Genomic DNA, 27,747 nt, shown 5'->3' with positions numbered 1-27,747 from the left:
CAAGGCAGTGCACCGAGATGTCTTCTGGCGGAGCTGCACCGCTCCGCACAGCAAACGCAGCCGGTGGGTATTGACGGACAGCGGAGCACGCAGCGGATAACCAGCGTTGCCGTTCCACAACGGACACGCATCCAGTGTCTCACGGACGATATGCCCACACACTTTGAAACAGTGCCTGGAGGAAGATCAGCTCCGCACTCAGGATTTCGGGTAAATGGGCTATGGTACGATGCTTGGTAAGGTTGTTTGCAAACTCAGACGCAAGCTGCCGCCACGCTCTTGAAAGCTGGCTCAAAAAAGGGCACAAAAATAGCGCCCAGTGCCCAACCTCACGTTTTCCAGGTGGTTAAAGACAGGGCATGTGTGCGGCCCCTAAATGTTTCAGCTTTACATTGTCACCTACAGACTGCATAGAAAGTGGTGGGAGAAAAGGGGCCCACAAGTAAGTTTCACCCCAGGGCCCACCCAGAAGTGTATTCCGGCCCTGTAGGAGAGAGGACTCTCAGTGCTTTTTAAAGTCTTGGCCATTAATTAGCCTGTAAGACACATTATGCATAAGGAAATGGGAGATGATGGCAGACAACACACACAGCCCCAGCCGGCCTCTCCATTGGTCTCCCCGCACGTCAGTCGCGTCTGCGGGGGGCGGGACGAGGCAAATGCAGCCAGTGCTCTAGTTTCTCACACAGATGCTGCCGCTGGGTCAGTGTTATGCCGTCTATTAATAATAACAGAGTCAAAACAGCCACAGCGAGGACAAGAAGAAGAAGAAGGAAAATCTCTATCACCGTGTCTCCTTTTTTCCATCTGCAGGGATGAACCCAACAATGTGACACAACCCCGCGGCAACTTCCGACACAAACGCTTTTTATCCACCTTTAAATCCGTGTTTTATTGCAGGTACCATTGTCTGGTTCACTTCTCACACTGCTGGCAGACAGTCTCTGGCTCTGCTCGGGGCACTTTATTGCGGTCATCCATCTGCACGAGCGGCTGCGGCTTGTTGGTAAACACGAATCGGATCCCGCCGGCAAGGACTCCCTCTGGTGCATTGATGCACCCGTTTCAGTGGTGTAACGGTGAGCAGTCATTTTATTTTATTGTTAGGCCTCTGTGACATGATGTGCTGTATGCAGCCTGTTATTTCTGTGCAGTGAATCCCTCATGTCATTGAAATCATAGTGTCTGCAGTCTCTGTATCTCATCAGGGTTTTCTAAATTTAGACATTTCTATTGTGAGAAGAGACAATGTGTCGCACCTGGAAGACAAAAAAATCACCCCCCCCGTTAAGACTTGTCTGTTGCTGAGCAGTGACTTTAAAGTGTCCCACACACCCCCTATTTAAAACCTATAAGCAGCACGTAAACATGTCATAAATGTTTCTGTAGCATATTATAATATAGGCTAGTTGTATAACGTCTTTTATAAATTGTATACAATTTATTAGTGTATTAGTGAGCCACTTAAACTTCTCCTGACACCTATAGGTTGAGGCCCACGTGGACATTGAAGGGCAATATAGTAAAAGCATAGTTGTACTCGTAAAATATGTCTTCATATAAGAAGTTATGATTGCTGGCTAATAGAGCAAAGTAATAAACACCTTAAAATACATTTCTTACACTTGCTGACAACTAGAGCTGCAATGATTAGTTGATAAATTGATGGAGAGATTGAAAGAAAATTAATTGTCAGCTATTTTAAGAGCTGATCCATAGTTGAAGTCGCTTCTCAAGCAAAAATACTTTACGTATATGAGGATTTGACTCGTTGGGTTGTCATATATATATAACAGTAAACTGAATAGATTTGGATTTTTGGACTGTAGGTCAAATAAAACAAGGTGTTTGAATACATCAGCTGTGGCTGTGGGGAATTATAACAGGCATTTTTCACGTTTTTTCACGGTTATAGACAAAATGATGAATAGAAAAGCTGTTGAGCAGATTAATTGATGATAGAAATAATAAATATAGTAATAAGCTTTATTTATATATCACCTTTCATAGAGGAAATGCAGCACAAACTACTTTACAATAAGGGAATTACATGCACTGGGTGCTTTAATGGGTATAGACATGGACATAAAACAGGTCAACAAGGCAATTCAGTAAAATAAAAAAAATCACATCTAAATACAATTAAAATTCAAAAATATACGATGAAAATAAAGTATGTAGAATAGCTTAACATCAGCAAAACCTATATCATAAAATCGTGAAACCATAAATCATTTTTAAACCATTTATTACCTGTATTGTCTACTGCTTATAACTGCTAAAAAGGGGGATTTAAAGTACATTGTTACCCACTTTTTAATTGTATTTTAAGTTACCTACAGTTTTCCTGTATCATTCTAATAATAGTCTTTATTCATCTGACTTTTTTTGAAGTGACGAATGTGTTCAAACATCAATTACCTGAATGTTTAATCAATTTGTGTATTGACTGGTAGAATAAGAGACTGTTTAATCAACAGAATCCTTGATTTCCATCTAAATTACCTCCAATTCAAAGCCCCACAAAGCCAGTCTTTGTGCTCTCTGTGTGACATTTTGCCTCTCTGGGTAATCTTGTTTACACTGACTGACTTTATCTGCAGTCTCTCACTTACACTCTCCTCGGCCTCGACCAATTATCTTCAAAAAAAAGTCTGAACAACTTTCTCTGTCTTGTTTGAAAGCTGCTGAGGCGCGTTGGTCGTGCTTTAAACAAAATGAATCCTTCACGACAGTGAAATGGTGTGTCAGTGCTTCATTGTCACGGTGAGACCTGGTGAAGATGATGGATTAGTCGTCCTTTTTTTTCCTCCTCTGGCTTCGCTTTTCTGAGTGCAGCAGCCACAGCAGTGGACTGTTGGTGGTGTTCAGACAAGAACAATTACTCCCTTTGTGCGCCTCAACTCCCCTGCTATTCATAGGGGAAATAGTACACACACACGCAGTATCAAAGAGTGACATTCTGCTGAAAAATGAAGCAGTATCAGACAGCCACAGCTCAGCTCTGTGTGTCAGCGTATCTGTGATCATGTCTACAGTGTTTATGCGTGACACATGTAGCACTTTTGTGCATGTGATGGGGATTTTTAGACCCAACCTACTTTCTTCTTCTTCTTCTTCTTCTTCTTCTTCTTCTTCTTCTTCTTCTTCTTTTCCAGCAGCAGTCATGCAGGCAGGCTTGAGTGTTCCCCCCCATGTGAACTGTTGAATATTTGATGGCGAGTTCTGTCTTTAATGCGAGCAGCAGCAGCGACAGAGGCAGCTTTGTGTGAACACGGCGTATATAGGACAAAACCCCACCAGGCATCTCATAGGAGCTGTCAGGGAAGCTGCCATAGTCGAGGTATTTTACAGCTCTATCAAATCACAGAGGGACTTCCCTGCCTTTTTCAACAACAACCGGAGAATCTGTCTGACAGCTGAAACTCAACACGGCCGACTCAGATTCTCCCAAAATGAGAACTTTCGCCATAGCTAGCCTTCATCCTTTCTTTCCCGCATCCGGCTACTCTTGGCGCCATGGCAACGGGGCACCTCTTTAGTGTGCCAATATATAGGTCAGTGGTCATGCGGGGCTCCACCCATAGCAAAATATCACATATAACTGTCTGCTCGCCATGCATACAAAGGTTGGAGGAGGAAGATGTGAGCATCCATCCATACAGGCAGACAGATGGGAAGTCGTGACATGACAAGCACACACAAAGACTTGAATACAAATGACCCAGATTGGGTTTGTGAGTCTGCAGCAGCTTCACAGGTGATTTGTGCCATCAGCTGTGCAGTGACATGAATACAGGAACATATACTCCCCCTCCAAGCTGTGTGTTTGTGTGTCTCTTTGTCTGTGGACAATCTTTGTTTGACTCGATGTATAGATGATGGAGAAAATTGAGCCTGTTTGTTTGTCACATCCTCACGTGTGTGCAGCTACCACTCTCGACACTGGGCCCTCAGTGATACATGAATATGGAGCAGTTTTACATTATATGATGATGCACATGTCTTGTATGTTGTTTATTTAGAAGCTGATTCAAATATCCAAACATTTGTTTTTAGGTGGGGACTTTCTGCCACAAATTCACCTACTTCCAAAGTATACGGAGAAAGAAAGTCCCTGGTTCAAAATCCACCTTAAGTACAGTATTATTAGCAAGCTGTGGTTAAAGTATCAAAAGTAAAAGTGCACATTATGGAGAAAAATCCCCCCTTTGACTGATTTATTATTATATTACACTATTATATATTTATTCCTTCTGCATCAGTGTGTAAGTAACACTGGTCGCTGGTGTTTTAACTACTTTATATACAGTCATTAAGTACACTGGTTTTCAGTAGAGCCAAGTTGATATATTGGATGATATTAGCTTATCGCAAATGTATTTGTATCGATGCATATGAAACTGAAGTACAGAAAGGCCTAAGATATGTTTTGGAAGTGTCTCTATTGTATAGTTTGTCCACCAGTGTGTAGTCAGAAGTTTATTTTTCAACTGTAATATGTCCTGCCCAGTACATCTCTTGGTTAAGTGTTGTAAGAATGTCAGCATTGGTCTGAAAATCCTCAGTATCAGTCAGGTTATGGTTTCCAGCTCAGGGATCTGGTCCTGTCTGAGGGGTTGCAAGATAAATTTGAGGTGTTATGAGATGATAAATGAGAGAAGAGAAAAAAATCTGTTCCACAAATTTGGTTTTCATTTTTTAACTTTTCCCAGACCTGTGCATTTTTGTGGTTGGCTCATTTTCCCTTTGTGGGCCTTAGACTTATTGAAATGAAACCATCTGAGACAAAGAGGAAAAATCTCTTTTGGTGGTACTGTTAACACCTCACAGGCATTTGAAATGTGACAAAATACCCGACTAGACACCGACTTATTGTAGGGGTGACAAGTCAAAAAGATTGGGAACCAATAACCATGTATTATAGTTTTGAGCAGTGGTTCCCAACTGGTCCAGCCACAGGTCCAGAATTCTACTTAGTCATTAGTTCGAGGCCTTGCAGATTAATACATTCAGCATCATACTTGCGTTTGTCTGTGTCGTTGAGCTAGTTTGCTGACTTTAGTCACTCACTCCACAGCAGAAATGGCACATCAAAATAAAGGCTCTGTGCTGAAAAGTCACTGTACTCTAAAACAAAGTGTTGTTCTTTACAAACTTGGCACAGATTCATGAAAATGTCATGTTCCATGTTTCAAGTGATCATTTTAAACCTGACCATTATCTTATCCTCACGCTAACCAAGTGCTTTTTGTGCGTAAACCTAACCAGACTTCAACCACAGTGTTGTCACAACATAAAACAGTGATATAGGAGTATTTTCAAGTAGCTTGTGAGAAAGCTAGGGTTACCAACTAGCCATGACTGAATTACTGGAATTTATTTTGGCGACTGTCCCCAGATTTTTGTCCTCCATAGCAATGTGGTAGGAACAGCAAGGATTCTGCTCAGCACTTCTGTCATTCTGGATTGGACATTGTCCTAGTGTGTCGAGTCGTGAGTAACACAGAAGACACTTTGAAATCCATATGTGGTTTGGTTTACAAAAATTATGTGTCGTATGTTTTTTGCTGTCCAGACTTTCTAAAATCAGATACAATCTGGATGTACCAAAAAGCTTTTTAGGCTGGCAGTCTGAACAAGGCCTCAGTTACTTTCCACCACTGGTCTTTATACCACAAGTGTTGCTGGAGTTTCGACCTTTTCGGACTCTTTTTGGACAAAAAACTAAATAAATCAAAAGGTATTAGTAATCCCCACTACAATTATATACCTTGCAATGTAGAAAAGGCTTTGAAACAACATTTAGACTGTAATAAAGTGAGGTAAGATTTACAGAAAATATAATTGAACAGTGAATGAATAAATAAAATGGGAAACTAGTTAAAGTGTCCTGAGGAAAGTAAGAGTTTTGACCCATGACCTCTTGATTTATAAGATCCTGAGTGTTCAGCACATGTCCTTCAGTTTGTGTTTAATTTACAAATGTCCAGGTCTCTGTTAGTGATCGCCTTTCGCTGGGTGAAATCGTTTGGTGGTGGAACTTGCATGTGTAGCCATCGACGAGCCTCGATAAATGAAGCATCACTGCTCATTCAGCGAGAGTGGAACTACAAGGCGGGTTGTATTGATCGTCTCATACTGCAATTTGCAGTGCGAGGCGGCAGAAATGTCAAATAGAAATGTCAACGTGTCACTTTGGCTGCAGGAGTGACTCGAAATATCAGGATCTATAAAAAAGAAAGCTGTGCCAGGAGAAAACAATACTCATCACAGCGATATGAGGCTGGTAAAGGTCTCCATTCGTCCATCCATCTGTTCATTCAACTGTTCATTAATCCATACATCCATCTGTTTTTCCATGACCTCATCTGTCTGTCTGTCAGTCCATATATCATTTGTCCATCTACCTGTCCATCATCCATACATCCATTTTCTAAGATTTTTATCACCCGTTTAATTGCCTGTTTCTCCATCCACCTATTTGTCCATCCATCCATCCCTCCATATGTCCATGTATACTTTCATCTGTGCATCTAGCAGTCCATCTATTCATCATCCACCTGTCTGCCAGTCCATCCACATCCATCTACCTATCCAACCGTCCATTATTACATCCATTCATCTACCAGTTCGTTTCTCTCCACAGACATGCATCCATCTCTCTGTCCATACATACATACATCCTTCCGTGGGATTCCCTAAAAACTTAGTATTTCATATGGGAGCCTTAAATCCTACGTCACTGTTGTGGGTCTGATGCGCACTTGTATTGGCTCACATTAGGTCACCTTGTCACTTTTTGGATAAGATAGCAAAACCATAACCTAAAATTATATTAATTCACTTAATCTTTGCCTGCAGTTTTTTTTATGCGCTCATCAATTTTGAGATTTTGGGCTGTTTCGTTTTCAAAACATGTCTTCTTCCAGACTAGTGGAAAGTTTTTTTTGTTCAGATTTCTGTTTTCAAAATGCTTAATTTTGAGATAATATGTAAACTTGTAATACAAAAAATAATTGTCTAAATGTAAGTAATCAACTGGGGAAGTTTCATGGTGATATCTGTTACTTAAATTTTTTACCCTACTGTCTCTTACATATAATACATATCTTTAAAGGCCATTTCCTCAAAATAAGTTTTTTTTCTCATACTCTGAGTTTGAAGTCTCCATTTCAGTAGCACTTAGAAACTTTCCATTTTTATTTCTGTCCAAGTTCTTAAGTTTTTGCAAAGGGGTTTGTTCATGTATTATTCAAAATGTGATTTAAATAACATTTTATTCCTAAAAACATGGCAAAAAAACAACATTTTTTCTGGATTTTGACAGTATTTTCTGAATCATGGAGTGATGAAAAGAGCTATCCAAAATTCTCTCTGTTAAATCCCTTAACTCTAATATTTCACACAAAATGAAGCAAGAATTTCAAACCTGGCTTAATCTAACATTCAGATTTCTGTGCAGGAAAGGTATGCAAATCAGTGCATATTTAAGTAGATACTGCCTCATTTGCGTATTTAAACATACAATTTTTAGAAAACCTATACAAAAACATTAATTGTCTTACTGTAAGTAATCAACTGGGGAAGTTTCATGGTGATATTTGTTACGAGTTTTATCCTATTCACCTGTAGTGTCTCCCCATTACCTCAAGATTAAATCCACAGAATTGATTTTATTTGATTTTTACCTGGAACTTTAAAAGCACAACAACTCACAGGAGTATCATGACAGAAAAAAATCCCAGAAGATAGCACTTGAAAGCATTACTAAAAACACGTATTTCCAAAGCAGTCTTCAGTGGTGACAGCAAAACTATACAGTACATGAGAATATACACGTAATTGCAAACCAGTCAACGACATCATAAACCTACTCATCCTTCTTGCAACTCCACACCCATATTTCAGATTTCCTCCCTCGGATGTGAACCATCAACCCTCCCTACAGCTCAAGACCTCACGACTAACTGTAACTCCAAACAGAGATGACTTTTTGTCATTTTTGTGATCATGAATTTACAAAGATACTTCTAGACTGTTGCTCCTTGTTCTGCTGGCAGCCATGACTAGACTTCCCTGCAGATTTTCAACTGACTTTAACCTGACTGCCAAAAAATTCTCAAATTGAGCATCATAACATCATACCAGAAATGTGTCCAACTAAATAGTGTTAAAATGCTTTGACATTTAGAGCAACTAAATTATGTCCAACAACAAAAATCTACTCGGATGAGGGAGTCTGTATTCTGATGTCGATGTAATATCTTCACCAATAGATGCCCAGCCCAAACAGGTTCACAAGCCAGACCATCAATGTCCGTGTTTATGGTGTGAGACCAAATATACAGGAATACTTGTAGAGTGTATTATTCAGTCTAGTTTGCCCAAATTTTAAAGCTTTAGAGATAAAACAAGCCCATACTTTGCTTCAAAGGTTATGATATAGGGTATGAACATGTACTCAGAGCTTAGGCTGTCGAGACGGTCGCAGAGCTCACTCAAGTGTGCACTGCTGCATCCTGCAAAACCTCACCCATCCAGGTGAAATACCAAGGCTTTAGGTAGTCCCATCCTTTCATCTTGTCCTTCCATTTATCTATTTGTCTCTCTTTATCTATTCACCCATCCATCCCAAAGTAGAGAGGTTGCCAGTTCGTCTCAGGACGAGTAAACATAGACAGACAAGCACACTCACACCTACTTTATTTAGATTTTCCACTTCAGCTGACCTGCATGTCTTTGGCCTGTGGGAGGAAACTGGTGCAGAGAAACAGGACACACAAACTTCACACAGAAAGGAATAAAGCTGGGGAATTTGTTTCTGGCAAAGCTCTTCACTGTGAAATCTCATACAGAACAGTTTGTTTCCACTATAACACAAGCAGCTGCCGCACGGCTTTCAAGAGCCTGGATCTCTCCATTAAACAATACGCAGGCTGATCTCACTCAATCAGCTGCTGTAGTGTTTGATCAAAATGAAAACTCGCAGACTCTCTCGGCCTTCTCTTCCTGTTATCATGCGGAGAGAGGTTCATATCAGCAGACTGCGATGAGTCCTGTGTTAGCGCCGACTCACTATCACTCCCCGGGTTAGTGTGACCCCGATCTCACAAAGCCCTCTCTCACATGCAGATACTGACTTCTCATTACTCATGCGGACACACAAAACACAAGTGTGCTCTGTGTATCTCTTTGTCCATCTAATCTACAACCGTTTCTCTTGCGATCTGGGAATTCATGGTTCTTCTCACTCTATTTATACAAGATAAATAACCACACCCTGTCAAATATTGTAAACTGTACACACAGTGCAACAATCACGGCCACATTTGTTCTTCAATCCTCCCCCTCCCCCATCTCCCTACCTCTGACCTTGACTGCAGTCAGCAGCGCTACAGTGATAATCTATTTTGTGGTAAAACAAACACACGCAGGAGTGTAGCGTTGAAGCAACTCGGATGAGACAAAAGGGGGGCACCTTTAATGGGAATACCATCTGTTTGGGTTGGAGTATGCAGCAAAGTTTTTCCTAGAAGCACTCAGTTCGAGACAAGACAACAGTCATTGTTAGTGTTTCTGAATGACTCACCTCCCTGTACAAGAGTACAGATATCTCAGTCTTAAAAAAAGAGATTTTATGCTGCTGTTTTAATCAAAATGCACTCACCGGTTCTCAGAGTGTGTGTGCTTTAAGTCTCAAGACTGGTGAACTAGATTTCATCCACAAAATATTTAATTTTAATTCCACAAAAGAGGGCTGAGCCAATATAATCATTTCGTCTATCTGTTCTTGTCTGTTAATGCCTTTAAACAACACTGACCTGTAATCGGACAAAGACGTGTGGATCCGCCATGTTATAGGAGACACATTCTGGTTGCCTGGATACTGCATTAAGAGTGTTTTACATGTTTAAGTACAACAATGACAAGGCCTCATTTGTCCTAATAGGCTTTTAGACATCAGGCTGTCATTTCTCTGCCTTCTCTGGCATCCATCTTCTTGGAAATGTGTTTTCAAATCTCCCCTCTGTCTTTGTTTAGGGTGCTTCTGTGGTCTGGGACTGGTTTACTCCAACAAGTCGTGCACCATGCCGCCCATCACCTTCCAGGACCTGCCGCTCAACATCTACATGGTCATCTTCGGGACAGGCATCTTTGTCTTCATCCTGAGCCTCATCTTCTGCTGTTACTTCATCAGGTGAGGAGCGACAGAGGCAGACATGTTTAAAAAAGGGTGTTTTCAAGCGTAGACTTGCTCTGCTCTCTTTCAGATCAGTGGAGTTGGTAAATGTGATGTGTTTTCTCCTTAGTTCGGTTTAATTTCACACACACATGGAAACAAAGTAAACCGATATGCACCTGGCTCAAACTTGGAGAGGATGCCTTGTAGTTAGGTCAGATTGATGTTGGATTATATTACAACCACAGGCCCAGAATGTGACCAGAGTGAGACCACTTCCTCTAAAGGTGCATTTCATCTGCATGGTTCGGCTCGACTTGACTCGACTCAACTCTTTTTTGGTACCAGGTCCTTTCCTCTATTTCATTTTCCACTGCAGATAGTATCTCTCAGTGTAAGCAGGATTCTCAGCTGATCGCCATAGTGGTGCTGTGTGCAACGTCTGCAACATTATTTTCTGACCAATCAGTGGTCTGCAGTGTTTTAACTCCACCTTCTAGCAACAGCTCAGCTTACCTGGAATCTGTATCACTGAGGTGGTACCAAAATAAGTACCAGGTACTATCCACAACCTTTACTAATGGAAAACCAAAAAAGAGTACGACTGCTGTGTTCAGATATGCCCAAACAAAACCTACCGAGCGGGGAAAATGAACCAGTGTCTGATCAAACTAGACAATGCAGGTCTAGGCTTTGTGAGGCTGCACTTAGTCACAGCAGTGCTTTGAGATAAACGTCAGCATGCTAACATGCCGATTAAGGGGTGTGATTTTTATCCATAGACTGTATAAAAATAGTGGATGAAACTACTCTGATGTCACCCATTGGTTTGTGTAGTGTTGTGGCTATTGTCATTTTGAATTTTTGGAGACAGAGGTTAAAATCTTGGGTGGAGCTGTGGAGGAGTGAGGGTTGGATCTGACTCACAGACTGGAGTGATGCCTTGCAGACAGCATGTCCCTCAAAGCCGCTCTTAATCATGCATAACTTTGAGCCTTACTAAAATGTACACGGGTGAGTTACATAAAAATTCACCCCCCGTACAGTCGCATGAATGTTGAAATTAGCCATAGAGACCAAAACTAGGGTGTAAACATGTTTATTTCTACGGTAAAGTTTGGCCATTTTAACATGGGGGCAGATGGGGATTGACTCGCTTTTAGAGCCAGCCCCAAGTGATCATTCGAGAAACTGCAGTTTTTTGCCCTTCAGCGTTGGCTTCATTTTTTAACCTTGGAGGTTGCTGCTTGTGTTTACCAGGTTCACCATCCAATGTAGTGTGTCAGTGTGCTAACACTTATTAGCATGAAACACAAAGAACAGCTGATGGAAATGTGATTAGTTGTGCAGGAATTTGGTCATAAACCAAAGTGAATTTTTGACCTGATGATTGCACTACAGGAAATGTCAGGGAATCACCAAGTTGTTATAATTCATCCTTTGGGGGACATGAATGTGTGTATACCAAATTTAATGGCAATCCATCCTGTAGTTGTTGAAATATTTAAGTCCGGAACATAGTGACCGACATTGTCACCACAAAGAAGAGAAACACAGTGAGTGAGGGAAGGACGTTTAAAAAAAAAAAAAAAAAAAAAAGAGGAACAGACTGACCTCTCCTGCTGTTGACTGTGAACTCCCTGATGAGCCGAGGGGACGTTTGTGTCTGAAGGACGGGATATGAGGCAACAGGAAGCAGCCCACCACAATGTGTGAGGACAGCAGCGAGGAAAACTGCAGAGAGTCTCAGAATAAACACGACCTGAATAGCACACAGTGGGAGTACACAACAACATCACACATGAACGTCTGCAGTGTGCAGAAACTTATAAGGAAATGCCAACACCTGCAGTAAGGTTTGTTTTTTTATCCTGCGCCCTCTTTGGATGACTGAACATCTGTATTTAGAAAATTACCAAAGTGTCATAATGTTTTTCATTTGATGCTGTATATGATTTTGAATTGCTGTCACAACAGTTAAAAAAAACTGGTCAGCTGGAGACATAAAGCTCAGTGAGAATACAAATGCATGTTAATAACAGCCAGTAGCTGGTATCCAGTAGGTTTGGGGCATTTTTTGCTTGATTATGGGCATTTGCCTCTTGTGTAACTTATTCTGTTTCTATTACTATATTATAATTGAATTCCCACAGAAACACCAAGCAAAATAAGTGACAATCTAATCAACTTCTAAATGATTTTAAGACCTTGTTTATCCTTGACCTCAAAACATTAGTTGACAAATGAATCTCAGAGTCCTTTTAGTTGCTAGAAGCTTTCAATCACATAATTCTACAATTAGAAACTAACATTTGTTGGATATTTTATAGGAAAATTACGGTATTTTTACTATCAGTGTATTTAAAGGAGCTATAATCAATATTTTTTACAATAGAAATGTCTGACATGTGACACCTACAGAGAATTTTCACCTTAATCTGCAGCTTCACAGAGCTTTATAGTGAGATTCAGCCTGTTTTATCCCCACCTCCGCTTAACTTAACTGTTTTGGTTCAATCTCACCACCCTCAAAGCGTCTTTTTCGGCCCCAGCAGGCAGCTTTGTTTAGTGGAAAAGCCCTAAAATCCTACTGTACACTACCTGCTCAGCACCAAACAGCAGACAGACACAGTTAAGGCCTTTAATACTCCGCAAGAACAGAAAAATTTGCTCTCTCTCACAGGGCTGCAAGAAAAGAATGACATCATTCTCTTCTCGCAGCCCTGGTATGGGAGTTCTTGCAGCCGACACATCATCTGGGCAGAACTTTTTTCTTGTGTGGTGTCTGAGAACTGTTGTGTGATTGGTCAGTATTTGAAGTGGGCGTGGTTAAAGTGGAAAAGCGTGTGTGACATATGCGGCAGCGGGAGGGGCCTATGAGGACTTCCCTGGAGTTCTGCACTTCAGTTTCTCGTGAAGTATGAAATGTCCTGGCCAAAACGAACTTTGTTCTTGTTATTGCCACCTTGAGAAAAAGAACAAATTTAGTACAGTATGTACAGGGCTTTAGACTAGCTGCTGAAGCATTTTGCAACTATAAACCAAATACAGTGTATTCGTCAAGAGCTGGTAGTGACCAAAACAGAGCTATAAGAGATCAGGTGCGCAGAAAATCTTCCTGTGAAAGTTGCTCAGTGGTGCATGAAGCCATAAAAGTTCAACTGCTGTGTATAAAATTATCAGAATGATCGGCACTGCTTCCGCACTGTGTGGCCAATTAAGCAGGTGCACTAGAGACTTCTGGCAGCTGTGAAACTACTTCTTGTTTAATGTTCCGCCAACTTGAATAGTGATAAAATGATTTAATTGTGCGGCTCCTCTAGAATTTCCAAATGTTATCAGACCAAATAGATCGAATCCAGAAAGTATAAAGAGTTATATCACAGACGTTGTGATGCTTGGAAAAAAGTATCCACTGATTTACAGATGTCTCTTTTGCCATGTAAGTCAAAGGGAAAAGGTGTTTTTAGGCCACAGAGCATCATATGACGGTGTAATTCCACTGTCTGGCCACTACAAAAATTGACTTCACAGCCTGTGAACTTTCTCGGGGCCTGGAAGCAATACGCTACATGTAGCTCTGCAGTGAGATAAGATTTTACCTACTTTAAATTATGAAAAAAGGAAAGGAAAGAAAAGAAAAGTCATGTTCAGCTCTAGCTCCGTTCATTTAGTGGCTGATTTGGAGCTGTTGATAGTATTACACAGTCTTCATCAGCAGACTGTGTTTCCATGATGTCCCATGATGTGTTGACTTATAAAACAACAAACTTTTATCTGGTGGTAAGGATCTTCTCTCTGAATGAACTTTGTGGTGAGATTAATTTGTCAACTCATGTGTGCATTTGAACCTCATCTTTTAATCCAGCATGACTGGTAAATCCTTCCAAGTGCTCAAAAAAAAGAAAAAAACCAGATCAACAATTACAACAATGAAAACAGAGCTAACCTCATGTGATGACGAAGATCAAGAGGTACTTAACAGCTACTAAATGGACCTGTTTCTTAAATTAAAAAGACACTTTGAGAAAGTGACAGGATGATTTTTTTTCCCAGTGAAGCGATAAATGTCTGTATCTTCATTTGGAGATGTCTTTTTTTGAGAAACACTGAATTTCCATGTTTCAGCTCTCAGGCAGACCTAAAGGGAACACAGACAGAGCAGGCATCAGTTTATTTTTAATTCTGGGATAATTTTACACCGCAGTTATCAACTAGAGAAACGTAAACCTTGCAGGCACATTTCTGTAATCATGAATGTTTTGTTTGGCCTGAACCTGGCACTAAATTAACCATCAGAAAAGCTTGGATCCTTCCTGTTCCTCTTAAAGCACTTGCCTATGAATCATAACCAGTGAGTCACTTCCTTTCGGCCCCATTGACATGCTGAAGGTAGTCTCGGGTAGGAGTGTGATTGTGAATTAATTTATAGACCGGGTGATTCATCAGATGAATGTTGAGTGATAAATGCCACTCTCTGTTGGGGGCAGGCTTGGTATTATCCGCTCAGACTGGCTCTCTCTAAATCCTGTGTGTCGGGGAGTTTGTAACGATCGATTTTAACATTGCAGAGAGTTAAAAATCTCATTTTGTCTCTATTTGTTTATTTGAGACTCTCCATCTTTAATCACACAAAGCAATTATATTGAGTTTTCTAAAAAGCCTTGAGATCTGGGCAAAATTTGCAGAACACACACACACACACACACACACACACACACACACACACACGAACACACGAACACATACACACTCTTTTCAGCCTTCATATCCAAACTGCTCTAATAGTGGCACAAACCGGGGGTGTACACAGCAGTACCTGCTATGTATGACTGCAAAATCACGAGGGTGCCAAAAAGCACACACCAAAAATATCCCATCTTTAATTATACCCCAATGTGCGCCAACAGCAGCAAGTCTGTTTTCAGTTTAAGGAGGTGCACAGCAGCTACAGATAGATGCTATGAGAACCACAAGGAGCTGAAGGTGTTTTAGTCAGACAGTTCAGCAGTGATGGAAAGTAACATTTACAAAGTGCTGTACTTTAAAGGTAACTTTGGTATTTCCAACCTAATTTCACATGTTTTTTGTGTCTGTGACTAATGAGAACAACAATTTCTGAAAGTGGTCCAGTACTTAGTGAGAGTGCTGCAGCCAGCAGTGGTGAAACATATTGGCATCATCAGTTTACATCCACTAGAAGCGCTTATTAATATTATTTATTTAGAAAGAATCCCTATAGAGACAGACCTTGAGATCATTTTTGTTTAACCAGAAACAGCTCTTAAATCGCTATCAGCAAAGACACCAGACCCTATTTAAACAAACAGTCAACTGACACAAAATAAAACTCAAACAAAAACCACCTTAGTTTTTCTTTCCACTGTTCCAACAATCACCAACTCTGGTTTGTTTGAAATAAATGCTTAATTTACCCAGTTTGATGTGAAAATAATGCTGGCTGTACACAGTTTCCCCTGCTGCTTCTCTGATGACCGACCTCCCTTTTGCTCCTTTCCAAATATTTTCACTGGAACACAGGGTTCAGGCTGAAAAAAATAGAAGTTACACTTTAAGTTCACTTTATAAGGTGCTTGAGTATTTACTTTATGCTTTTACCCCACTACAATTCATAGGTACATATTGTACACCTTTAGTTACTTTAAACTTAAAGATATTCTCAACAAAGCAGCCCTTTTTAATATAAAATATAATACTGTGCTTTAGATTGAACTATCTAACAGTATATAAAGTAGTTAAAATGTGCTCCACCTTCACCAGCTATAACATTGAAATGCTGCTTATCGAGGATTTATTAAGATGTAGTAAGTCTTCGACGGGGTGGATCCCTCTGGACTGGACTGAATTCTAGCTAATTTATAACATTAGAACGGACTACAGCTTATCCTAGTACGGTGGTTCCCAACTGGTTGGTCGGGGTCCAAAAATGGAGCATGGGTCCATTCTGAATAGACCACAAGTGACTTACAAACATGTCAAAATTGTAAAACAGACTTTATCTTTAAGTAGGCTACAGCGAATTACCAGCACAGAGCTTTTATTTTGAAGTGCTGTTTCCTGCTGTAGAGTGAGTGAATAACAGACAGCTACTTGACAGAGACAGCAAACTAGCTCAATGACATGGCCAAACGCAAGTATGACACTGAATGTATTAAGTTGTGTGGACCTTGAACTAATGACTAAGGAGAAATCTGGACCTCGTGGCTGGACCAGTTGGGAACAACTGTCCTTTTCCCTGGTGGTGTGTGTATTTCGATTTCTTTTGTACCATGTTTGTAAGGTCATGAGTCCTGCTGTTTTTGTGTTTTGATAATGTTCAAAAACTGTGACAAAGTGGTCCAGCACATATTCAGAACTGGAAATATGTGTAATTGTTGCTAGAACCTTAACCAAAAAAAAAAAAAAAAAAAAAAATCAATTAATATGATGTATATAATCATATAACTCTTTAAAAGGGATCATTTTGCATTTACTTTAATACTAAAGTACATTTTTCCAATACTTTTACTTGTAGGTCTTTAATGTAGGCTATTGACCAAAATAAACCAATAAAAAGTAGTGTTGAAGCCTCTCCGGTCAAACAATACCTTCATTTGTTCATTTTTTGTGCCCAGATTTAGAAAAAAACAATGATTTGTGGGCTTTTGCTTGCAGACAATCACTGTAAGAGTTCTTGGATTTAATGTGACCACAACTTCAACAGTCTGCAGTGCGGTCAAATCAAGTGCGGTGTATTTGATGCAGTTGGCAGGTTAGTGTGCCAAGATGCCACCAAAACACTCAGGAGTATGGCATCTGGTGGCATTTTACACAACTGAATGTTTCCATTCACATGATGGGTGTCGAATGACATAGAAGGAAAGGGTATCAATTGAAGCACTAAGGAGTAGTCTTGACATTGGTTGGTATCACTTTAAGGGTAATGGTATTGGTACTGCTCAGCCCTGCTTAAGTGAAATCTTGAATGTAGGACTTTTAATTGTACCTTTATTTTATGTTCTTCCCCATCTGCAATACAGTCACTGAGTGAAGACATATTAAGCCACCAGATCCCTAAATAAATTCACTGACTCATTTAATTTATCATCAGAGATCCTTGAGACTGAAACCTGTGGAATCCCCTGAAGGTCCAAGTCCCAGAGGAAAGTCTCTAAAGCTTGACACAGTTGTTCATTAGCCAACAGCAGGAAACATGACTGCTTACTGTGCTTAAACTTCTGATAATTAGAATTGCTTAAAAATCAGCTGTAAAGGGTTGTACAGATACTATCATACCTGCAGAGAAACGAAGAGCAGAGAGAGATTTGGGAAAATAAAGTGACAGTTAATTGCAAAGTGCTTCAGCAGCAGAAAGGGCGGACTGGAGGTCGTCTTCTGTCACATGTGAACACAGCGAGAGTCAGCAGCTTGTCAGGAGACAGAGACAGACAGAGAGAGGTGAGAGAGAAAGAGAGTGATGTCTATTAAGATGGTAAAATCTGTGAAAAACATTTATTTCAAAGACTAGAATTTGGGTTTAGTTGTCTCTGTGATGCTGAATGAGTTTATCTGGAAACACAGTTTATCCACAAACAATAAATGTGACTGCAGAGATGATATGTCATAATTGGAAAAAATTTCATTTTAAGGTGGCACACTGCCTTTACATTATTAAATTGAAGAGATCATGATGATGTATGATAGGCTGTTAAGTATACTATGTAACAAAAGTTTAACTTTTTGAACCCTTTTTTAAAATAAATGTGGCTGTTTCATTATGAAATTAAATTCTTATTCATTATCTGAAGGTAGATTCAGGGCGTAGATTTATTAATTGGCAATTTTAATGACCATTTCTATTGTTTTTTTTCTTGCCAATCAATGAATTGACTAAATGTTAGTGCTCTGATATTTAGAATGGTCTTTACTGTACCAGACACAAACAGGCTTTTTTTAGTGCCAGATGTGTGCAGCATAATTCAAGTGTCATTTATCTAGTTGTATGCACAGTACTTCCCAAACACATGCATTTTTGCTAAAACCATATTGTTTATAACTGGACTGAAAGTAAAATTAATCAGTGCCCTCTTCAAGCCACTCCACTGAAAAAAATCCCCCTGTAATTTTATGTCACTGAACACAAGAGCTGCTGGTCTATCACTGCTTAAATCAGTTAGTTTAGTTTATGTTATTGTAAGACTTTGGTGTAACTTTTGGTTAGTTCAGATCTACCAGAGTTACACATTAAAGGCCTTTGTCCATTTTTTCGGGTGCATTTTTTAAAATCTGCCATCCAAAAAAGATCGCTACACACACAAACCTTGCACACTGATTCCGATGTGTTTTATTGCTCTTTTTGTTGTGAAAATTCGCAATATGTGACAAAATGAAAAGACTTTCTCTTTTGTCTGCCTCCACTGGAGTTACCTTTCTGGCTGTCATCACTTTCTTCCTGTCATAAATTTGGCACCACAGCTACATGAAGGGGCGGAGCTGTCCTCCCTCTCTGTCTCGACATCCTCGTTGTTGTCATCATTATCCACCTGAATATCACCATCTGACCTGTTGAAAGTGAGCTGTCAGAGCCATGAAATGATTCTGTGTCCCCTGTTACTCTGTCTTGACACGGCTGTGTCCCTTCACCGCATTTTCTTCACTGATTCTTGGTCAAACAGCTTCTGATTGATCCGGAACGTGATTGACACAACGTGAAGTAGTATTCATTTTTAGATGTGCGACAATTTTGGATGAGAAAAACGGACTCAGTGTGCAAGGCCTTAACACATAGAAACTACAGATTAAGGCAGCATTAGACCAGCAGCTTCCTTGTTCAGCTAAGTAAAACTACTGCTTTTGTCAGTGGAGGTTGGCTTTGAAGAGAGCAATGAAAGTTTCACCTTTAGTTCAGTTCCTTGTCAGAGAGGGACGTCTGTTTGGGAAGTACCAAACATACGACTGAATAAATGACGGATGGATTACACTGCACAAGTTGTGTGACAGTTTGTAAATTGATTATTTGGTATAGTTTTGCTCTTGTTAGATGCAGACCCCTTTACTTTAATTCATCAAGAATTTCCTCTGTTTTTGGATTCTTCGTTCGCTGTAGGAGCACGTGAGAAAACCAAAAATTGTATTCACAAATTCAGCGTAACACAGGAGAAATTAATATACAAATTGTCATTTCTTTGGGTGAAGTATTCCTTTAATAATTGAGTATTTAATGTACTTAAATGTAGAATGAAGTCTTTTAGTATTTATGAAAAAACCCTGGTCATTGCATCATTCACACCTGTTGAAGTCATTGTAACTTCATACAATAAGAGCTGGTCAGTAGTTGCTATACGAGGATTTTTCTATTCTTACAGAGCGGGCACAATAGCTGAGCTGAAACACTGAAATCTCCGTCCCTTTCACCCACTTCACATCACTCGCCAGGCATGGGAAACCTCAACACATGTAAAACGTGTATCCTCACATTGTTCTGCACCAAAGATTGTTAACAGCAATCAGCGTAAACAATAAACCAAATGACAAACACAGTGAAAAACTGTCATTTCCTTACTCCAAGCAGCAAGATTCACTTTTTTTTGTTGGTTTTTTTTTTTGTTGGTGGAGTGATCAGATCATAAATAAACAATCGTCTTTCATCTCCGATGCTTTCACTGCATTTAGTTTCAGGCTCAAATCACAGACAGTGACAGACATTTGTGTCTATGTTTAGTCGTGTAAAAACAGGAGGCCAAAAATAACCGCCTGAACAGACGCAGCTCGCCAAGTGATAAAGATCTCCTCTCTATTGTTGGCTACGAGGGTGGTGCAGGGATTCAAAGACGCAACGTACTCATTAGCCGTGTTTGTGTATATGTACGTGGAAGTGCGTGCGCGTGTGTGATAGCATTTTCAGTGTGTGAACAATATGTGTGTGTGTGTGTGTGTGTGTGTGTGCTTGCAGGGGGAGCATGTATTTGTCTGTTGATGTGTAGCTGCTTGAAAAGACAGTTAATTATCAGAGCTTACCCTGCAATTACACAGCTTCTGTTGCACGCAGTCCCATAATTTAACCACACAGACTTAAAATCTCAGCTAGAATCCAATAACCTGCTGTTTAACTCAGCTCAGAATAAATACAGACATCTTCATCTCCTAATAAACAAGTGGAAAGTGGTGGAACTAACTGCATTTACACATGTACTACACTTAAGTACAATTTACTTTAGTATTTCCATCTAATGCCACAGTATTTTAGAGGCAAATATCACAGCTTTCAGTCCTCTAAATGTGTTTGTCAGCTATACTTATGAGTTGCTTTGCAGATTAAGATTTAGCATACATAACCAATGATCAGTGTAACCAAATATGATGCATAATAATGTATAGCATAAACCAATTAACTCCACTGCAAACAGCAGCAGCAACAAAATGCAGTTTACACTCTTCAAGATGAGTGGTTTTGCTATTTTTGCCAATAATACTTTATTTACTTAAAGCTGTATTACTCAGTATTTTCATATGAACAATAGATTAATTGACTATGTGTAATGTTAAAGGTATTCCCCACAGTTAAAGGATAACTTCACCATTTTTAAACCTGGACCCTATTTCCCTGTGTAAATTGATCAAAGAGGCTGAACAATTTTTGAAATTGTTCCAGTATTGAGGGAGCCAGCAGCCGCGAGACGAGCTGCAGTGGAAGCACACGGGTTCAACTAAACATCATCACTGTATGTCCATTAAAATTGGTTATTTTTGACACAGAGCGGCTCAGATTGTTATATTAAGTGTCTCTTCACCTTTCACTTGATCCCGTCTGTTTGTCACTGCCTCCTTAAGCAGAAGTCTCTTTCTGAAATATCATGAGATATCACTTGTTACAGGAAAACAACGGTGGAAAATATACGTGAGATCTGGAGAGAGTATAGTAATCATAGTAGTTTGCAGTACAAATAGTTGAGAGGTATCAAAAAGATATTCAGTGTCATTGATGATTATTTACCTGATTTCAATGATGTGGTAGAAGCTTTGAAGAGTGGACAAGGAGAGAAAGAGGAAAAAAAGGCAGTGGAGGCACTGCAGGACGTGAAACAGGGAGACCGTGAAGTTCCTCAGGTTGCTGTGACCCCATCGCCACAGAGGAAAAATGCCTATGTTGTTAAGAGTGGTTCATAATTTGTTATATCTTACAACGGGGAGATGTGTGGTGATACAGCAGCGAAGGGGACAGTTTGATAACAAAAAGCATCAGCAAGACGTAATGAATATGTAAACAGTAACATAAAAACCTCCGCTGCCTTTTTTCTCTCTCTCTCTCTCCTCGTCCACTTGTCATGCTGATACTCCATCACAAATAACGGTGGCGATAGAATTCATAGGCCTGAGACACATTTGAAATCAGGTAAACAATCACCCATGATATTGAAAATCTTTAAGACAACACTTAAATACCTTTTCTATAAACTGCCCTGGTTATTAATCTTTCTCCAAATCTCACACACACATCTTGTGATATCTGGTGATATTTCAGAAGGAGACTTCTGCTAAACGAGGCAGTAACAATCAGACAGGATCAAGTGAACGGTAAAGAGGCACCTCAGACACTTATGATATGAATCTGAGCTGCTCTGTGTCAAAAACAGTCGCTTTTAATGGTCATACAGTGACAATGTTTAGTTGCCCTTCGTGCTTCCATTACAGCCTGTTTCGTTGCTGCTGGCTGCTTTTACACAGGGAGATAGGGTCCAGGTTGAAAAATGCCAAAGTTACCCTTTAAAATAGGTTTAAGTACAGTTTTGTCTGTACTTTTCCCACTGGGGGAAGGAAGTATTTAGATCCTTTACTTAGGTATGTAAGCGATACCAAAATGTGGAAATACTCTGTTACAAGCAGCCCTGCATTTATAATTTTAGTCCAGAGGTATGAGTAGGAACAGGAGGAGAACATGGGAAAATAAGGTCCATTTTAAGGATTTACTTTACTTTACTTCAGTATTTCAATTTACACGACCTCTCTGATTCAGTGGCTATATGTTATTTTTGTTGGGTGGATAGGATCTTTCCATTTAACCAATATCTCCTGGTCAGATACATTAAATGCAGGACTTAAACAAATTGTAAACAAAGTTATTTATCATGTGTTTCTCTGTTAATCCACAGCAAACTACGACACCAAGCCCAGAGTGAGCGGTTTGGATACAGAGAGGTAAAACTTGATGTTAACATTTAAGCACACTTCAATATCTAAATTTAAAAGAACCTCTCTTTAACATTCTGTTTTTCTTACCCCTGCAGGTGGTGTTAAAAGGAGATCCAAAAAAGTTGAATCTTCATGGGGTAAGGATGTAATTTACATACACACACTTAAGACTTTTATGATGTGAAACAAAAAAAAAAGATGCATGATAATTTCACCAAATGACCGTCCTCACCGTGTCTCAATCCCGTCTTGTCTGTCGCTCACACAGCAGACGTGCGCCGTGTGTCTCGAGGACTTCAAAGTGAAAGACGAGCTGGGAGTGTTGCCATGCCAACATGCTTTCCACAGGAAGTGAGTACAGGAGAGCACAGTGGAGTCTTTTCTGTTTCTCTTGTTAACCGCTTTGCAGCCGCACGGGCTCGTTAAAATGAAGGTGGTCATGTTTGATCTGAAGCTCGATGATGACAGGAATTACACAGGTAGTTTCTGTTTGATTTATAGTGCAGCACTATAAGAGCTCTTGTTCAATAGCGCTGACGTTCATTCACTGTTCCTGCTTCCTTCTGTCTAGAATAAGGGAGCAGTGAGGGCAACAGCGCAGCAAATGGAGTTAGTGCTGAAGCATTCCTGATGTTTGTTACGTGTCTAAAACTGTGATTTCTCTGCAGTCATCTTGAATGTGAGGAGCAATTTTATAACAATCAGAAGACATTAAATGAAAGAGAGGCATAAAGAATAATGAAAATTTAGAAATATATGCAGCTCTTAGAGATCGTCGCAAACTCAGATTGATTAAACTAAAAAAATTGTTACATCTGCTGATTTAAGTTGGCAGTAGGGTAAAGAACCCGGAGGTCAGTTTAAACCATCACTCTCAAACTGCATTATTAAGAGGAAATCAATAGGAGGTGTATAAAGAAAGACTTTGTGATGTGAAGCATCCTCACAGAGTGTTGGTCTGTATGAGGAAAGGAGACAGGACAAGTTCCCCCCGGAGTCTAGACACTGTTGGTGGTGGTGGTGGATTAAAGACGGCAGGCGATTGATTGAAACGCTCAGCTGAATCTCCCTGAACATCCTAGAGGTGGTATATTGTGCCGTAGAAGGTCTGAAAGACATTATTGTTATATTTAAAGATTTGCTGGAAGAACATGAGCAGAAAAATCATTGGTTGGACTTTGACAGCGTGGGGAAGCAAAAGTAGAAGCAGGAAGAAAAAAGAAATTAAATCATAGAGCAATAAAGAAAAAGCGCGAGGGAGAAGCCCACCGTATGAATTTAATATAAATACAGGGCTCTCACATACTCCTGCATGGACAGTGCTGAGATGTCACCAAGTATATTTATTTAAGTGCAGTTTTTAAGTCTTTTACTTCAATTTTCTGCTACTTCATCCTTCAATGTCACTACATTTCACTTACACTTACTTAACTTTTAGCCACTTTCAACAGACATTTTACATACAAAACATATGATCAGCTTATGAAATGCATTGTCATAGATTGAACTACACAACAACATACTATGAATATAAATGTATGAAGTAAATTGGCTACAAGACAACCAGCTAAAATTTAAGTACATTCAGCCGCTTATACGTCTTGCACCTAACATGAGCTGCTCTCTCAAAGCCAGAAACCAGATAGGTGAGGGTATAAAGTCTGGAGCTGCTCTGTGGACATGAATAGGAGCCTGATTTTGTGGACCCACACAATGTTTTCTTGTTTTTGTTATGCCCAAACGAGCTTTATTCTGTTGGAGCGTCTGTGGCTCAGAAGGTAGAGCAGGTCATCAACTAATCAGAAGATCTGCAGCTCAATCCCTGGCTCCTCCAGTCTGCATGTCGAAGTATCCTTGAGCAAGATACTAAACTCCAAATTGCTCCTGATGGCTGTGAGTGTGGTAAAAACTGAGTAGCAGGTGGGACCTTGAAGTGTAGCCTCGGATGCAAGCGTGTGAATGTGTGTGCGAATGGGTGAATGTGACCTGTAAAAAAAGCGCTCACAGGTCCATTTCATGTTCTCCGTAATGACACAGAAAATGTTCCCATATACTCAGAACATTCCCCTGTGCGCTCTTAGTGTCATCTAGAACATCTTTCCCAGTTGTTGTCCATGGAGCAGCTCCAGACTTTATACCCTATGACATCACAAATTTGAGATTTAGCGCTTGTTGTCAGATTTGGGAGACAGTTGTACATGTTCGCTAATATGTTTGCACTGTCTTAGGCCAGGAATAACATTTATGAATCATGACTATGGGTGTAGTTCCCCTTTAAAGTGAAAATCTCAAAGATCTCTGTTTGTCTTTGGCGACACATGGCAATAAGCAGTAGTTGCAGGTGTGTCTTTGGATCTCGCTGCTCTTCACACATCACTCTTTCCTTTGTTTGTCTGGCCATTGTAAGTGTTTACCCGCAAAGCTAGCAGACACCGGATAAAAAACAGTACGCCCCTTCTCACACAAGTGCTTTGAAGAGAAATCTGTTGCATTATCATCTCTGGTAAATCAGCTACTGCTGGATGAAGGAAAATACGTCACCAGCTGTGCGCCACTTGTGATTTTTCTCGGAAATGTGGCCACAGACCAGAACACCCAGTTAGTAATACTGCAAATGCAAGGGCTTTCATCAGTGGTCCAGAGGCTTAATCACATTTGTGTTACCTCATTCAAGGACAGATAGATAGATAATGACTTAACAGACATTTATTTAAACGAAAATCTTGAAGGCAGGACACTTACTTGTAATGGTGTATATTATAGTTACATTTCTAATTTTAAGATCTCAATACTTCTTCCACCACCGCACATGGCTCTCTCAAGTTAAGCTTTTGTTTTGATTAGTGAAACATGTCAAAATGAGTGAGAGGAAACATACAGTAACTTTTTATCTCTCTCCTATCTGTGATCTCCAACACAGGTGTCTTGTAAAGTGGCTGGAGGTGCGCTGCGTCTGCCCCATGTGCAACAAACCCATAGCCGGCCCCCCTGAGCAGCACCACAGCATAGGGACTCTTCTGGATGAACTGGTGTAACCTCCTGTCTCCTTCAAGTCTGGACGGGACGCAGGCGCCCACGCCAAACCAGCTGATATAAAGTTAGCGACCGACAGGAGGAGAGACACTGTTGTTGCTGTTAAAATCACAGCAAAGACATCAACATGAGAATAGTAAGTTGGGGTAACCTAGTTACCACCCGGAGAAAGACTCTGAAGGATGCTGTTGCCTAGCAACCATCTCCGAGATGGCAACACGACACCTTGTGGTGTCTGAGAGATTATCTCCAGCCACCCACACATCACTCCACCACTCTTCTTTCAACATACCCCCCCCTCCACCCGCTCCGTCACATCACATCTTCTCTTGTTGCGTCGAGTCAGGTTAATGGCACCACCGAAGAAGAGTCTCATTTGTCACAGTGATGTGGACAAGTGAGTGCTTGAGGATGACAGCACTGGGTAGGAGGCACTGATCCCCTCCAAGCATGTTTGAGTGTCATATGTCATGGTGGTCACTGATATGAAATAATATCAATACTGTCTGAGGTTTTAAAAACTCTTTCAGATGAGAAGTTTTGACACAAAGCCACACAGGAAATTTTCTGCTCACCATCTCTGCCAGTAGCACAGAACATGATGACAGGAGTTACACTGCTAACAATACAGTAAGGTCTTTATAAAAACAACAGCTAGAACGAGGGTGTGAAGGTCCAGTGTGCAGGATTTAGGCAGATATACTGGCAGAATTGAGATATATACTGAACACTTTAAAATCAGTATTAGTGAGCCCTTCTCCCTCTCCATGAAAATACATCCTCTTGACAGGTGTGGCATATCAAGATGCTGATTAAATGCCATCTTTACTTCACAGGTGTGCCTTGGGATGGTCACAATAAAAGGCCATGTAATATAATATAAAAGTATGTTTTCTTTAGTGTATAATCACCTGGAAATAAGTGGCTTCATTAACTTAAAATTAGCCTTTTATATCTACATAGGGAGCGGGTTCTCGTGTACGGAAATGGCCATGTTGCACCACCATGTTTCGACAGTAGCCCAGGAAAGACAAACCAAGCACTGCTTTTTCAGTGTTTTTACTGGTTTAAATCACTGGATCTGTTGGTTTTAGAGGGGAGGAGACCTCTGTGGATAATTCAGCTCTCGGTAAAAACCTCCCAAATGTCTGGATCTTAAGTTATGAGAAAAAAACAGAGCAAACATTAGCAAACGCTGAGCCAGCGGCTTGTTTCTGACACACCAAACAGCATCAGAGAAGTTTCAGCTAGTTGCAATCTGTCGTCCTCACTGCTAGATTCCACTGTATCACCCTAAATCTCACACACTGGACCTTTAATAAAATTGTCTGTAGCCAGACAAGAATAAATAATACTGTAACACAGACATAGATAGGATTTATTAAAACGTCTCTAAAGGAAATTAAAAACTTGTTTAAGAAGATTTGTACCTAAGATTATAAATTCAAGTCACTCTGGTTAAAAAAAATGATGTGAAAGGTGGATTCAGGCGTCATCAGGACCTTAATTATTCATATATACTTAGAAGAAGCAGCTGGAACTGTCGTCCACATGTAGCAAATTAATCAGTATTTCCATCAAGTCAAAGCGATTGATTTTCCTGCTGATACGTGCAACTGAACCTGATGTGTCAAATCCATATTGGTGCCCGCCTCTCCCGTGATACCATGTATGTTCTGCGTGTTGTTTTATTGTTGAGACATGTTCTTATTGTGTTAATATAGATGGAAGGAACTGACACCTCCTGCCTTTCACTGTTGGTTCTTTGTTGAAATATGTTTTTTTTTTTTTTTATATATATTGCACTTTAAATTCACAAAAAACATGCCTTTGTTCTTCTAAAGCGTTAGACTGAGGTTTGGATGCAGTGCAGCAGGTCCCTTCGTTTTCAGGTGTGGTGAATCGTTTATAAAAGTCTGTGAAGTATTCGAGATGCTGCTTCATCTGAAGAGAAGAGAGGCAGCAGTACAGACGCTCGGTGTTGTTCTGTGAATTCATCTGGGAAGCAACTAAATCTCACTTTCATACATTTCTGTGGCATTATTGCTGGTGGTTCTATTTTTACATTCCTCAAGTGTAGGTTTTTGTGTGTGTGTGTTATTTACAATAATTCAGAAAGCGAAACACTGCCTAAAATTGAGCACGAAACTCACAAAGCACATTGTCCCGAAACAGAAGGCACCTGCACTGTAATTAAAAGCCAAACACTCACATGTGAGGCTGTTGAATTCACAAGTCTGCGTGCCAAGAAAAGAAAAGAAAAGAAAAGAAAATGTCAAAGAGATTTGTTCACTCTGATTCTGGCCACATTCCACATTTTGTTATCCAAACAGATGTAAATA

At 40.2% G+C, this 27,747-nt stretch overlaps 1 protein-coding gene across 2 annotated transcripts; it reads left to right on the top strand.

The window, feature by feature from the left end:
• Positions 1 to 655: 655 nt before the first annotated feature.
• Positions 656 to 27,747, top strand: rnf122 (ring finger protein 122). Of its 2 annotated transcripts, none has more exons than XM_049579371.1 (6): positions 656 to 1,079; positions 10,045 to 10,201; positions 22,333 to 22,378; positions 22,468 to 22,509; positions 22,644 to 22,723; positions 25,293 to 27,747. In XM_049579371.1, exons 1-6 carry the CDS (start codon positions 1,055 to 1,057, stop codon positions 25,405 to 25,407), a joined length of 465 nt encoding a protein of 154 aa, XP_049435328.1. In that variant the 5' UTR covers positions 656 to 1,054; the 3' UTR covers positions 25,408 to 27,747. The 2 variants fall into 2 exon arrangements, with proteins under 2 accessions (XP_049435328.1, XP_049435327.1); XM_049579370.1 differs by having other exon boundaries at positions 22,641 to 22,723.

This window comes from Epinephelus fuscoguttatus, linkage group LG6 (genome assembly GCF_011397635.1).
Source record: "Epinephelus fuscoguttatus linkage group LG6, E.fuscoguttatus.final_Chr_v1".
NCBI lineage: Eukaryota > Metazoa > Chordata > Actinopteri > Perciformes > Serranidae > Epinephelus > Epinephelus fuscoguttatus.
The sequence above is the reverse complement of the archived record's forward strand: the minus strand, read 5'-3'. Positions and strand labels throughout refer to the sequence as shown.

Excerpts from the sequence above, each read along its gene's own strand:
- rnf122 (XM_049579370.1), top strand. The coding sequence starts at position 1,055 with ATGCACCCGTTTCAGTGGTGTAACG. Across the intron at positions 1,080-10,044 it reads CCCGTTTCAGTGGTGTAACG|GGTGCTTCTGTGGTCTGGGA; the intron begins GTGAGCAGTCAT and ends GTCTTTGTTTAG. Across the intron at positions 10,202-22,332 it reads TTCTGCTGTTACTTCATCAG|CAAACTACGACACCAAGCCC; the intron begins GTGAGGAGCGAC and ends GTTAATCCACAG.